This window comes from Nerophis lumbriciformis, linkage group LG22 (genome assembly GCF_033978685.3).
Source record: "Nerophis lumbriciformis linkage group LG22, RoL_Nlum_v2.1, whole genome shotgun sequence".
NCBI lineage: Eukaryota > Metazoa > Chordata > Actinopteri > Syngnathiformes > Syngnathidae > Nerophis > Nerophis lumbriciformis.
Genome location: NC_084569.2, coordinates 9,369,959 through 9,384,958, shown reverse-complemented (window position 1 = coordinate 9,384,958; position 15,000 = coordinate 9,369,959). Strand labels below are relative to the sequence as shown.

Here is a 15,000-nt window from a genome sequence, read left to right as displayed (position 1 = left end):
CACAGTTTTGTTTGCATATTTTCAGGATGTAGATATCTCCATTTATATATATATATATATATATATATATATGTATGAAATACTTGACTTGGTGAATTCTAGCTGTCAATATACTCCTCCCCTCTTAACCACGCCCCCACCCCCCACCTCCCGAAATCGGAGGTCTCAAGGTTGGCAAGTATGCTATAGCTCTTGTCTCAAAGTAGGTGTACTTAGGGATGATGTTTGTTAAGAAATGATCAAATTCGAGCCCGTTCTCGAATCCTTTTATCGAACCGATTCCTTATCGATTGTCTTATCGAGTCCAGATAGGTTGTTGTATATGGAAAAAAACACAATATTTGGTTTAACAAAAGCTTACTTTTATTTTCCATCCATCCATTTTCTACCGCTTATTCCCTTTGGGGTCGCGGGGGGCGCTGGAGCCTATCTCAGATGCACTCGGGCGGAAGGCGGGGTACACCCTGGACAAGTCGCCACCTCACCGCAGGGCCAACACAGATAGACAGACAACATTCACACTCACATTCACACACTAGGGCCAATTTAGTGTTGCCAATCAACCTATCCCCAGGTGCATGTCTTTGGAAGTGGGAGGAAGCCGGAGTACCCGGAGGGAACCCACGCAGTCACGGGGAGAACATGCAAACTCCACACAGAAAGATCCAGAGCCCGGGATTGAACCCAAGACTACTCAGGACCTTCGTATTGTGAGGCAGATGCACTAACCCCTCTTCCACCGTGCTGCCCCTCTTTTATTTTATAAGAAAAAAAATATAATAAAATAAATAAATAAATATTGACTGTTACCCTCCTAAAAAATATATATATATATATATTGACTGTTGTTACCCAAAGTATATTAAGTGGGATTTTTCAGAAAAACAAATATATACAGTAACACAAAAACAACCTGTCTCTGTGATCACTATAGGTGTATAAATAATAATATAGTGTTAAATAAAATCAGTCCCTTTGGCACAAAACTGAAAATAATACAGCTCTCCAAAAAGTGCACTTCTGCTGCTATTGGAACATACTAACTACACCAGTGACGTGCGGTGAGGTTCATGACTGGTGAGGCACTGACTTCATCACAGTCAGATTTACAAACATATGAACCCTAAAGAGTATCTTATTCACCATTTGATTGGCAGCAGTTAACGGGTTATGTTTAAAAGCTCATACCAGCATTCTTCCCTGCTTGGCACTCAGCATCAAGGCTTGGAATTGGGGGTTAAATCACCAAAAATGATTCCCAGGCGCGGCGCCGCTGCTGCCCACTGCTCCCCTCACCTCCCAGGGGGTGATCAAGGGGATGGGTCAAATGCAGAGGACAAATTTCACCACACCTAGTGTGTGTGTGACAATCATTGGTACTTTAACTTAACTTTAACTTTACACATACAAACTGTAGCACACAAAAAAGCACATTTAATAAAAAAAAAACGTTATTATGGTCTTACCTTTACTTATAAGTGCGGGAACAGTGGTGTTCGTGTTGGAGGAGTTGTGAATGAATAAAATATGAAATCCGTGCTGCAGTCTGCAGGTGTACCTAATGTTGTGTTCCTGCAGTCGTTCACGCTCCTCCGGCACGAGCAATGTTGTTTTTGCACTTTTCGGCTTCTTGTTAAGTTACTTTTTTTGGGTGGATTCGGTCTTGCACGTGGAGGGTTTGGGTTTGGGCTTTGGTTGGTGTGGCGCTCCCGTCGGGGGGTGCAGTCTGCGGCGGAGGTGCAATAATCGGCACTAGGAGGCGGGATTACGCGAGCCTCAGCCAGTGCGTCTTCGCAGCAGTTTTATGATTGCTCAGCACAAGAAATACGTTACACACATACAGTTGTTGACAAAATACACTGTACATTATATACCTCAGCTAACTAAACTATGGAAATGTATAATATAGTTCATATAGCAATACGGTCTCACTGCACAGCAGGCCAGCAGTTAGCCGAGTCCGTCCATGTTGCGGCACTGAGTGACGTGCCTCAACTGGCTGCTGATCACCGCACCGTCTCTTCTCAGTATTTGAACGGAAAATGTGAAAATTCAGCGATTTTGAATAAAAATAATCTAAAACTGGTGAAGTTAAACGGAAAATAACTTTATAGTATAATCACTGGATACATATAACAATTTAATAATTTTTTTTCTTTCCATGAGGGGCGGGGCCTCCCCTGCCTCTAGTGACCGCACGTCACTGAACTACACCAGTGGTTCTTAACCTTGTTGGAGGTACCGAACCCCACCAGTTTCATATGCACATTCACCGAAACCTTCTTTAGTGTAAAATTAAAAAAAATAATTTTTAATTCAAGACAAATGTATATGTTTTTGGTAACACTTTAGTATGGGGAACATATTCTAAGTAACAATTCTTAATTTAGAGTTTTTTGGACACTAGGGGAACATATTCTAAGTAACAAAGACTTAATTTAGAGGTATTTGGTTAGGGTTAGAGGATTAGGGCCAGGGTTAGAGGGTTAGGGTTATAATAAGGCCATGCCGAATAAGGCATTAATAAGTACTTAATAATGACTAGTTAAGAGCCAATATGTTACTAATTTGCATGTTAATAAGCAACTAATTAATGGTGAATATGTTCCCCATACTAAAGTGTTACCATGTTTTATTACTGGTGCACAAAATGAACCGTGCATGAACATCACCTTGTTCAAAGAACAAAACCAACACAGTGCATAAACTCACAACAAATTACACACCTGCAAATCAGTCTGACTTCTGCTGTTGCCGTATCCGTAATACGCAGATAGGGAGAAGTTTTTATTTACACGATGAGTCAAGTGTGTTTTGACCTCCGCCGAACCCCTGAGGCCGACTCACCGAACCCCTAGAGTTCGATCAAACCCAGGTTAAGAACCACTGCTTTAAACCATAACGAACCAGGCATCAATAAAGTTAAAGTTAAAGTTAAAGTACCAATGATTTTCACACACACACTAGGTGTGGTGAAATTATTCTCTGCATTTGACCCATCACCCTTGATCACCTCCTGGGAGGTGAGGGGAGCAGTGAGCAGCAGTGGTGGCTGCGCCCGGGAATCATTTTTGGGGATTCAACCCCCAATTCCAACCCTTGATGCTGAGTGCCAAGCAGGGAGGTAATGGGTCCCATTTTTATAGTCTTTGGTATGACTCGGCCGGGGTTTTTTTGAACCCACAACCTACCGATCTCAAGGCGGAAACTCTAACCACATAGCTCTTGTCTCAAAGTAGGTTTATGTCACCACCTGTCACATCACGCTGTGACTTATTTGGAGTTTTTTGCTGTTTTCCTGTGTGTAGTGTTTAGTTCTTGTCTTGCGCTCCTATTTTGGTGGCTTTTTCTCTTTTTTTTGGTATTTTCCTGTAGCGGTTTCATGTCTTCCTTTGAGCGATATTTCCCGCATCTACTTTGTTTTAGCACTCAAGAATATTTCAGATGTTTTTATCCTTCTTTGTGGGGACATTGTTGATTGTCATGTCATGTTCTGCCGTTGTGTCCTTGGGCAGGACACTTCACCCTTTGCCCCCGGTGCCACTCACACCGGTGAATTGAATGATGAATGATAGGTGGTGGTCGGAGGGGCCGTTGGCGCAAATTGCAGCCACGCTTCCGTCAGCCTACCCCAGGGCAGCTGTGGCTATGAAAGTAGCTTACCACCACCAGGTGTGAATGAATGATGGGTTCTACATGTATAGCGACTTTGGGTACTTAGAAAAGCGCTATATAAATCCCAGGTATTATTATTATTATTATGTTCGGATGTACTTTGTGGATGCCGTCTTTGCTCCACGGTAAGTCTTTGCTGTCGTCCAGCATTCTGTTTTTGTTTACTTTGTAGCCACTTCAGTTTTAGTTTTGTTCTGCATAGCCTTCCCTAAGCTTCAATGCCTTTTCTTAGGGGCACTCACCCTTTGTTTATTTTTGTTTTAAGCATTAGACACCTTTTTACCATGAATTGATTAACGTGGACCCCGACTTAAACAAGCTGAAAAACGTATTCGGGTGTTACCATTTAGTGGTCAATTGTACGGAATATGTACTATACTGTGCAATCTACTAATAAAAGTCTCAATCAATCAATCAGTTCTTGTCTTGCGCTCCTATTTTGGTGTTTTTTTCTCTTTTTTTGGTATTTTCCTGTAGCAGTTTCATGTCTTCCTTTGAGCGATATTTCCCGCATCTACTTTGTTTTAGTAATCAAGAATATTTCAGATGTTTTTATCCTTCTTTGTGGGGACATTGTTGATTGTCATGTCATGTTCGGTTGTACATTGTGGACGCCGTGTTTGCTCCGCAGTAAGTCTTTGCTGTCATCCAGCATTCTGTTTTTGTTGAACCCCGCCCTAAGCAGAGAAGCCCCGACTTTCCTCTCCCCAGCTCCTTCGTCCAGCTCTTCCCGGGGGATCCCGAGGCATTCCGAGGCCAGCTGGGGGGCATAGTCTCTCCACCGTGTCCTGGGTCTTCCCCGTTGTCACCTACCGGTTGGACACGCCCTGAAGGGGGCATTCTGACCAGATTCCCAAACCACCTCATCTGGCTTTCGATGTGAAGGAGGAGGGGCTTTACTTTGAGCTCCTCCCGAATGACAGACCTTCTCACCCCATCTCGAAGGGAAAACGCCGCCACATGACAGAGGAAACTCATTTCGGCCGCTTGTACCCGTGATCTTGTCCTTCCAGATTAAATGTGTTCAATAGTCTGTGGTTAAAAATGAGTGTTCTCACCTTGGAGAGCTGTTGCACCAGGTGGATTAACATGAATCATGGCTCCAACATGATAGATGTCAATTGAAACAAAGGAGAGGATTATCAAACTTCTTCAAGAAGGTAAATCATTACGCAATGTTGCGGTGTCTAAAATCTGGACCAAGTAGAAACAACATCCATCCATCCATTTTCTACCGCTTGTCCCATAAGGATTGTAAAAGCACACTGATAGACCAAGGAAAACACCAAAGCATCAAGACAGAAAACTTTAAAGAAAACTTTCTTGGGGGAAAAAAAAAAGCACAACAAAACAAATGAGCGGAAATTTAAGTCATCATCTGTGGCCGAAATGTCCGAAGAAATTTGAATTTAAAAACAGAAAAGCTAAACAAAGGCCTTCATTAATACCTACACATAAAAAAAAAAAAAACAATGTTCCTCAGCTGAGGAAAATCAATTGTGGACTATGGATGACTGGGTGAAAGTCATACCCATGATGAATCAGAATCTGTATTGGGCAAGGTGATGATGCTGGAACTTTTGTTTGGTGCCGTTCCAATGAGATTTATGAAGACGACTGCCTGAAGAAAATATGCTAATTTCCACAGCCATTGATGATAAGGCTGCATGTCAGGTAATGGTATTCGGTAGAAGACTGTCATTACATCTTCAACAAATGGACACATTTACATTGACATTTTGATTGTATAATGTATATGTATATATAATGTATCAAGCCATAGAGCAAAAAAACTGTACAAACTTTCCTGGTAGAAAGACACATAAGGTCAACGTCATGGCCTGCTAATAGTCCGGATCTCAATCCAATTGAAAATCTGTGGTGGAAATTGAAGAAAATGGTCCATAACAAGACTCCAACTCCAAAGCTGATCTGACAACAACGAGAGAAAGTTGAAACAAGATTGAAGAAGAGTACTGTTTGTCCATGCTTCAGAGACTGCAAGCTGTTTAAAAAGCCAGAGGTGGTGCAGCAATTATGTACTTGCAATTTTTCAAGATTCCATATTTCTATTTTCTCTGAATTGAGTGATTCCATTTTTTTTTTTTTAACTCTGCTTGATCTAAAAATGAAACTCTTACTGACCACCACAAATTATTTTCTTAATTTATTTTAGTGTTTCATGTATTTTGTGTGTCATGTCTGTTATCTGCTGATAATCTGTTTGAATGAACATCCTCAAAGACTGGTGATTTCATATTTTGTCTTGTACTTTGTTTAATAACTCTACTGTCACACATTTATTTTATGCTCCTCATAGAAAAAGGCACATCCTGAGACATGGACAAGGGGCATACTTGCCAACCTTGAGACCTCCGATTTCGGGAGGTGTGTGTGTGTGTGCTAGAATTCACCAAGTCAAGTATTTCATATATATATATATATATATATATATAGGGGCGTATTTTAGAAGTGTTGTACTAGTGATAAAGATCTTTTTTAGAAGATCTGAAGGGGGAATTGTCGGAGGCAGATATTTACATATATCCGAATTTAAGTGTTACTTCTTTTATTTCATAATCATATTACAAAACAGCTAGTGTTTTTCTTCCAATTGTGGTCTTTTGGTTGTCTGCAAAACTGTGTGCTTATCCTTGAGTGAGGAATGTAGAAAGAGAGATAATGGGCATGTGTTTTGGCTAGAGAGACATGACTGCCAGGGTGGGAGGAAGAGAGACTTGAGAGGGGAGAGGGTTTTGTCGGGGGGGGGGGCAGACCATCTTAGCGGCGCGATTGAATGTTCTATGCTGGACTGGTCTCAATGTATATGCAAAGCTTTGCAAATATATTACAAAATACCTATTCTGTCTCTGGTGGTTTTTCTACTCAGCTTTAAGTGTCGTAAAGAGCTTGGGAGCGACTTGTGACTTGAATTCCCTGGGAGGAACAACTGGTCCAAAACGCAACAATATATATATATATACATATATATATATAAGAAATACTTGACTTTCAGTGAATTCTAGCTATATACTGTACATATATATATATATAAATAAGAAGGGGGGGGGGGGCGTGGTTAAGACGGGAAGAGTATATTTACAGCTAGAATTCACCAAGTCAAGTATTTTATATATATATATATATATATATATATAAGAAATACTTGACTTTCAGTGAATTCTAGCTATATACTGTATATATATATATATATATAAATAAGAGAAATACTTGAATTTCAGTGTTCATTTATTTACATATATACACACACATAACACTCATCTACTCATTGTTGAGTTAAGGGTTGAATTGTCCATCCTTGTTCTATTTGTCACTATTTTTCTAACCATGCTGAACACCCTCTCTGATGATGCATTCTGCTTCGTCTCCTTGTTGTGTGCGCAGTTGTGCACTGCACTCTCTAAAAGCCCTAGATGTTATTGTCACATATGCATGTACAGTAGATGGCAGTATTGTCCTGTTTAAGAGTGTCACAACATTGCTGTTTACGGCAGACGAACTGCTTTACGGTAGACAAAAACGTGACTGCTGTTGTTGTGTGTTGTTGCCGCGTTGGGAGGACGTTAATGAAACTGCCTAACAATAAACCCACATAAGAAACCAATAACTCGCCCTCATGATTGGGCAGGAACGCTGTTTATATTGTGGGAAAGCGGACGTGAAAACAGGCTGTCGACACGTCACTCAGGTCCGCCTGAATTTCGGGAGAAAATTTGTCCCGGGAGGTTTTCGGGAGAGGCGCTGAATTTCGGGAGTCTCCCGGAAAATCCGGGAGGGTTGGCAAGTATGACAAGGGGGAAGGATTAAATAGGCTCTGCTTCTATCACTTCGGACATTGAATTGTGCAAGTGTATACCTGCACTGTACTTCAATGTAACAGCCTTAAGCATGTTCAAAATAAACTAAAGTATTTACCATCATCGTGGAAATCATCACAAACTAAATAGGTTTTGGAAAAAGAACAATACATTTATTTTTAACAGGTACAATACAGACTGTAAAATGGCAACATGTTCTCCTCTGTCCCAAAATATTATCATTGGTCTGCTGAATGGATTAATCAAAGCAATTTACCCACCATACTAAACTCATAAAATCTAAATCTGTCTGCATATGATTTCAGGTCCATTTCAACACTCATTGATTTGAAGCCTGAACGCTATTGACGTGTGGTCTGATCACAGGCAGACAACACACACTTACATGTGAGCACACAGATCAATTTAGCTATTGGGTTGGCCCCTTGTGACCACGTTCTTTGAGAAATGTGAACACGACAGCCAGTGTGTCAATAATAACCAATTTGTAAAAAACAATAGCGTCACTTTAAACCCAGATGGTTCCTCAGAGTAATTCCCATTCCAGAACCACTCTGATTTAAGTAGAACACAGAATGAACAGAGGAAAAACCAAAACATAGAGCGATCTGGATTGTTTTTTTATGTACAAAAACAGATGTAACAGGGGCCACTATTTGAAAGTACTATACAGCAGAGTCATTTAAACCCCAACGGGACAAGGTGTAGGCCCTTTCCAAAAAATTTTAATATCAAGGAAAACGGTATTTATTTCCATAATTCCATTCAAAACGTTAAACTTCCATAGATTATAGATTCAGGGCCCACAATTTAAACGATTTCAAGCATTTAGTTGCTTATTTGTACATAATTTGGGCTTCCAGCTCATAAAATCAATGAAAACAGGATCTCAAAAAATGTGAATACTGTGGAGAAATCACCAATTACTTCTCAGTTTTTGCAGGAAAAAAATAAATTAGGATCACATCAAATCAATCAAAATATGGTACTTTCAAAATGATACGTCAATTTTCAATACTTTGTAGGGAATCACTCAATGCACTGTGGCATGGAGGCCATCAGCTGGGAGGTATGGAAGCACAGATTTCCTTGATGCTTGCTGTCAGCTCGTCTTTGTTTCTGGGTCGGGTGCCCCCCAATTTCCTCTTGTTAACACCCCATAGACTCTCAAATGGGGTTTAGGTCCGGCGAGTTGGCTGGCCAGTCAAGCACTGTGATGGCATGGGCATCAAATCAGGTTTTGGTGCTTCTGGCGCTATGGGCAGAGGCCAGGTCCTGCTGGAAGATGACATCTGCATCTCCATACAGATCCTCAGCAGAAGGAATCACAAAGTCCTCTTAAACATTCTGGTAGACTGATACGGTGATTTTGGATTTAAGAACGCAAGAGTTTACCAAAACCTGCCCATCAAATCATGACTGATTTGGATATTTCACACTGGCAGCTTGGGTTCTGTTCCTCACCAGTCTTCCTCCAAACCCTTGGACCTTGATTCCCGAATGAAAGACACACTATACTTTCATCGGAAAAGAGGACTTTGGACCACTGGCCGACAGTCCAGTCCTCTGTGGCCCAGTTGAGATGCTTCCTACGTTGGCTCAGGCTCAGAAATGGTTTGACCCGAGGAACCCGACAGTTGTAGCCCATCTCCAGATCCACTATGGACTGATCTCTCACAATATTATGCTAGATCCACTCGACGTCCATTGCACCGGTCCCCCAGGGGGGGGTCCCCTCCAAGGTTTCTCATTGTCCCATTGGGTTGAGTTTTTCCTTGCTCTGATGTGGAATCTGAGCCGAGGATGTCATTGTCCTTTGAGACACCCGTGATTTAGGGCTATGTAAGTAAACATTGATTGATTGATCTCCCGGATGCGTCTGACTCTTTCTGGATCTCTGCCAGATTCATGAATCTACTCTGTTTGATAATCCGCAGAAGCCCGTGGTCAGCTCTTCTGCTGGTGCATCTTCTCCTGCCACATTTTGCCCTTCCACTAGACTTTCCATTGATATGCTCGGACAGAGCACTCTGTGAACAGCCGGCCTCCTTGGCAATGAACTTTTGTGGCTTACCCATCCTACGGACCAGCTCAGTGGCCTTGCGGTGAGAGTGTACGCCCTGAGACTGGAAGGTCGTGAGTTCAAACCCCGGCCGAGTGTCGGAGGCAGATATTTACATATATCCGAATTTAAGTGTTACTTCTTTTTATTTCATAATCATATTACAAAACAGCTAGTGTTTTTCTTCCAATTGTGGTCTTTTGGTTGTCTGCAAAACTGTGTGCTTAACCTTGAATGAGGAATGTTAGAAAGAGAGATAATGGGCATTTGTTTTGGCTGGAGAGACATGTCTGCGAGGGGGAGAGAGAGAGAGAGAGACTTAAGAGGGGAGAGGGTTTTTCGGGGGGGGGCAGACCATCTTGGCGGCGCGATTGAATGTTCTATGCTGGACTGGTCTCAATGTATATGCAAAGCTTTGCAAATATATTACAAAATACCTATTCTGTCTCTGGTGGTTTTTCTACTCAGCTTTAAGTGTCGTAAAGAGCTTGGGAGCGACTTGTGACTTGAATTCCCTGGGAGGAACAACTGGTCCAAAACGCAACACGAGTCATACCAAAGACTATAAAAATGGGATCAATTTCCTCCCTGCTTGGCACTCAGCATCAAGGGTTGGAATTGGGGGTTAAATCACCAAATGATTCTCGAGCGCGGCGCACACTGCTGCTCACTGCTCCCCTCACCTTCCAGGGGGTGAATATGGGTCCGGGTCAAATGCAGAGGACGAATTTCACCACACCCAGTGTGTGTGATGATCGTTGGGACTTTAACTTTAACTATGGAGGGTATCAATGATGGTCTTCTGGCCAGTTATCCCTATATTGATCCTAACTGAGACAATTGAACCAATTTAATTTAATTTAACGCCTGGAAAAACTGTGCAGGTGACACTCAGTTTAAAACATTCATGCCCTGTAAATTTGGGCTGATTTCTTCAGTATTCAGTTTTTAAAAAAATCCTGTTTTCGTGGGTTTTGTGAGCTGGAGGCCCAAATTATGTACAAATAAACAACTAAATATGTGAAATTGTTTAAGTTGTGGGCCCTGAATCTATAATCTATGGAAGTTTAACGTTTCGAATGGAATTATGCAATGAAATAAAATGTTTCAATAATATTAAATGTTTTTGGAAAGGGGCCCGTATATAATCATCTGCTGCGTGTACCAAGGCTAGTTGGTTCTGTTGATAAAAGGGGGAAAGGTGACGCGTGGGGCTGCTTGATTAAATCACTCCTCCCGTCTGCTGTTGGAAGACGTCAATTGTGTCTTCGTCCTCCATTTCCAACTGTTGGAAGACACACAAATAATAATCACAAACTTGCACATTTAATGTTATAACATACCTGCCAACTTTTGAAATCAGAAAAACCTAGTAGCCAGGGTCCAGGGGCCGCAGGCCCCGGTAGGTCCAGGACAAAGTCCTGGTGGGGGGTTCCTTTGCCCCCCGACGCAAAATGATTATTAGCATTCAGACAGGTTAAAATGTTGCTAAAACCATCACTTTTCTATCAGTCACAGTGACTTTTCAAAACAAAAATATTACAGCAAAAATCATATGGGTTGATTGACATGTTTATTCTGTAAGCTAACTTCAATAGTTTGAAATTATTTTGACAGTTAATGCCAGTTATCCTGTCAACCTTTCACAAGACTTCAATTTGTTAATTGAAAGTATAAACACTTTTTACAGTAAACAAATGGTAAAACAGTACTAAACAATTCCATAAAAAAAAAAATTGGTGTCATTATTAACTTTCTGTCCAAGCTTGTATAATCTACTGCTTTGTTCAAATGTAAAAAATATTCTGTGCCTAAAATTCACATTTCTATCACAATTATCATACTGTAAACATGGTAAGCTAACTTCATTAAAATTAATAGTCCTGTCAATAGCATGCAATTACAATTCAAATGTAGTTTTTTTGTAAGCCTTTCAAAAGAATTCAAAATATGAAAAATTAATGAAAATTAATTTAAGCCATCAGACACTTGAAAAGTGGCACATCACATCTCTAATGTAATCATTTGAACTTTTCAACAGAAATAGCACTGCAAAAATATTAAGGACATACTTCTGTATTTTGGTAGTTATGCTGTCAACATTTAACAAGATTTCTTCAACTTGGACTTGAAAGCATAAATAGTATAAACACTTTTAACAGTATAACAGTACTAAACAATTCCAATAGATAACATTGGTGTCATTACCTTTTTGTTTGCTCAATTATTGCCTCCGTAAATAAAACTTCGGCATTTATCACATCCAAAGAATCTGTTTGGGCGACGAAAAACGTTGAAAGTTTTCCACTTGTATCGCTAGCAACGGCATTAGACTTGTGTTTTTTTGTCCCAACGTGGTCTTTTACATCGCTAATTCCTCCGTGTCCGATCGAAAAATCTTGTCTGCACAAGGTGCAATTCGTGTAGTTTTCACCCTTTTTGGAACGGATAATTATTCCCGGATAGGCTTTTGAATATTCTTCACGGAATGACTGCAGTTTTCTTTTCGGTTTAAGACTCGTATGCGATTTTTCTCCGGCTGATTCCATGATCGTTCGCTCGTTTGGAAACAATGGCAACTGGTGCCTTGTGCTTGGCAGCGGTGCTATAAATAGCCTCGCGCATGGCATTCGGAATGGCTCGATAGGAAGTTACGGGAAGCAGTGTCGATTGTCATTGTTGTTACGCGATTTCGTGAATAAAACTTAAAAAAAACTTTTTTTTTTAATTAATGAAAAACCGTATTTTTTATCACTGCAACCGTAACCCGGAATAGGTTGATGAAAACCGTACTAATTACGGGAAAACCGGAGTTGTTGGCAGGTATGTTATAAAGTTACCACTCGTTTTTGCACGCCCCTCTTTTCATGATTCAGCTTTGGACGAAAAATGTTAGCCCAGTTTATGCATAGTGTCTCGGTTATCGTGCAGCTAACAAACTATTCCATCAGGATGACTGGGACAGTTGGCAGTGAAGGGAGCAGCAGCATTCTAACAAGATAGTGTCACAATTGCAAAATGACACTGAGGTGAGTGTATATCTCTGCCAAGGCTTAATATTACCAACTTGAGTTATTAGCAATATCCTCCTCTATAGCAGGGATATTCAACTAAATTGTTTTAGGGGCCACATTTCCAGAAAGCTAAGGACCGTCTTCTTTTGTATACCAGCATCCTTTTGATTTTGGTGTAATTATGTAAGAAGTACAGGAGCGTTTGTTTTGCATTTTTTATGCTTGAAAATATGTACCGTATTTTTCGGACTATAAGTCGAGGTTTTTTCATAGTTTGGCCAGGAGCGACTTATGTGTGAAATTATTAACATATTACCGTAAAATATCAAACAATATTATTTCTCTCGTTCGCGTGAGCGACGAAGAAAATGTCCGCAATCGTCACACACACGTCAGCAATCGTCACTCACACGCCAACCAATAAGAATTCGGCGGGGGGCGGGTCATGGCAGAAGTGCATTGTGGGTTTTGGATTGCTAACTGCTATATGCTATACGCTACTGCCGGAGCTATTAAAATAGATCACAGCAACATTGGCGGTAACTTATAAAAACTGAGAAGGACTGAACTAAAATGGCACCAAAAAGGAAATCATATACTGCAGATTACAAGCTGGACGTAGTGAAATATGCACCAGAAAACGGCGATCGAGCAGCAGAAAGAATGGACTTATTCAGCCTGTTGTTCACTATTTTTTATTTATTTTAAATTGCCTTTCAAATGTCTATTCTTGGTGTTGGCTTTTATCAAATAAATTTCCCCAAAAAATGCAACTTATACTCCAGTGCGACGTATATATGTTTTTTTCTTCTTTATTGTGCATTTTCGGCCGGTGCGACGTATACTCCGGAGCGACTTATACGCCGAAAAATACGGTATGTGTATATATATATATATATATATATATATATATATATATAAACCTGTTTTTTTTTCATTATTAATATAAACTTGTCAGCTTTTTGTCATTTCATGATGCCTTTATCTCTATTTTTTACATTATGTATTTAAAAAAAAAAATTATTTAAGTTATGTACATTTATATGTACATGTAGATGCTGTATCGGAACAGACCCATTAAGAGTCTGAGCAGAAATATGTCGTATAGGAATAAACTATACACAATAACACATGAACAAAATTATGTGTCAAATGGTTTTTAAAGTAATACATTCCGAAAAATACGGTAATTTAGGACCAAAACATTGTCGAACAGACTTTTAAAAAATGCAAAATATACCCCCAAAATCCGCGATGTGGTGAAGCCGCAGTATATTAAGCACGTTGTGGCGAGTAAGACGGTACTATATGTCCTCATAAAATGGCCATGAAGATTTATACATATAATACTCAACTGCAGAGAGTTTAAGACATTGATTGGATGTACGGTCTCTCACTTACTGATTCTTTTCAGGCAACATTTTATACTTCACACTGCGTACGCCGACCCTTTTTCTTTAAAGGGGAACATTATCACCAGACCTACAGTATGTAAGCGTCAATATATACCTTGATGTTGCAGAAAAAAGACCATATATTTTTTCAACCGATTTCGGAACTCTAAATGGGTGAATTTTGGCGAATTAAACGCCTTTCTATTACGTATTACGTATGTATGTATATATACATATACACATATATATATATATATATACATATACACATATATATATATACATATATATATATATATATATATGTATATATATATATACATACATACATACACACATATATATATATATATATATATATATATATATATATATATAAAAACCTTTTTTTTTTTTTCATTATTAATATAAACTTGTCAGCTTTTGTCATTACATGATGCCTTATCTCTATTTTTACATTATGTATTTTTTAAATAATTTTTTTAAGTTATGTACATTTACCGGTACATGTAAATGCTGTATCGGGACAGACCCATTACGAGTTTGAGCAGAAATAGGTTGTATAGGAATAAACTATACACAATAACACATGAACAAAATTATGTGTCAAATGGTTTATAAAGTAATACATTTGTGACATGAAAAAAACACAAATAATGTAAAAAACATGGCGTTTCCTTTTTGATATCAAAAAGAGTTGGTGCTGCAAGGAATTCTGGGAATTTGTTCTGTTGTGTTGCGGTGCAAATATTCTCCCGAAATGTGTTTGTCATTGTTGTTTAGTGTGATCTCTCTATATGGCACGGGTTTATGACAGTGTTGGCGTTGTTTATACGGCCACCCTTAGTGTGACATGTATGGCTGTTGACTAAGTATGCATTCATTCACTTTAATATTCTACATCAACATAATCATTAAATTTGACCATGGCCATACAGAGAGGCAGCTATTCTTGACGACCTTAATCAAAGACCGTTAATATTCTGCCCTTGGTTCCATGTATTTATTCATAGGGG

General features: G+C 39.6%; 1 protein-coding gene across 1 annotated transcript in view; it reads right to left on the bottom strand.

Moving 5' to 3' along the window:
* Nucleotides 1-7,644: 7,644 nt before the first annotated feature.
* LOC133615590 (small ubiquitin-related modifier 2-like) overlaps nt 7,645-15,000 on the bottom strand; it is a 14,342-nt gene continuing 6,986 nt past the window's right edge. The window contains exon 4 of the mRNA XM_061974306.1: nt 7,645-10,861. Coding sequence (XP_061830290.1) covers nt 10,799-10,861 — 63 coding nt within the window. The 3' untranslated portion in view covers nt 7,645-10,798. The remainder of the gene's footprint in view (nt 10,862-15,000) is intronic.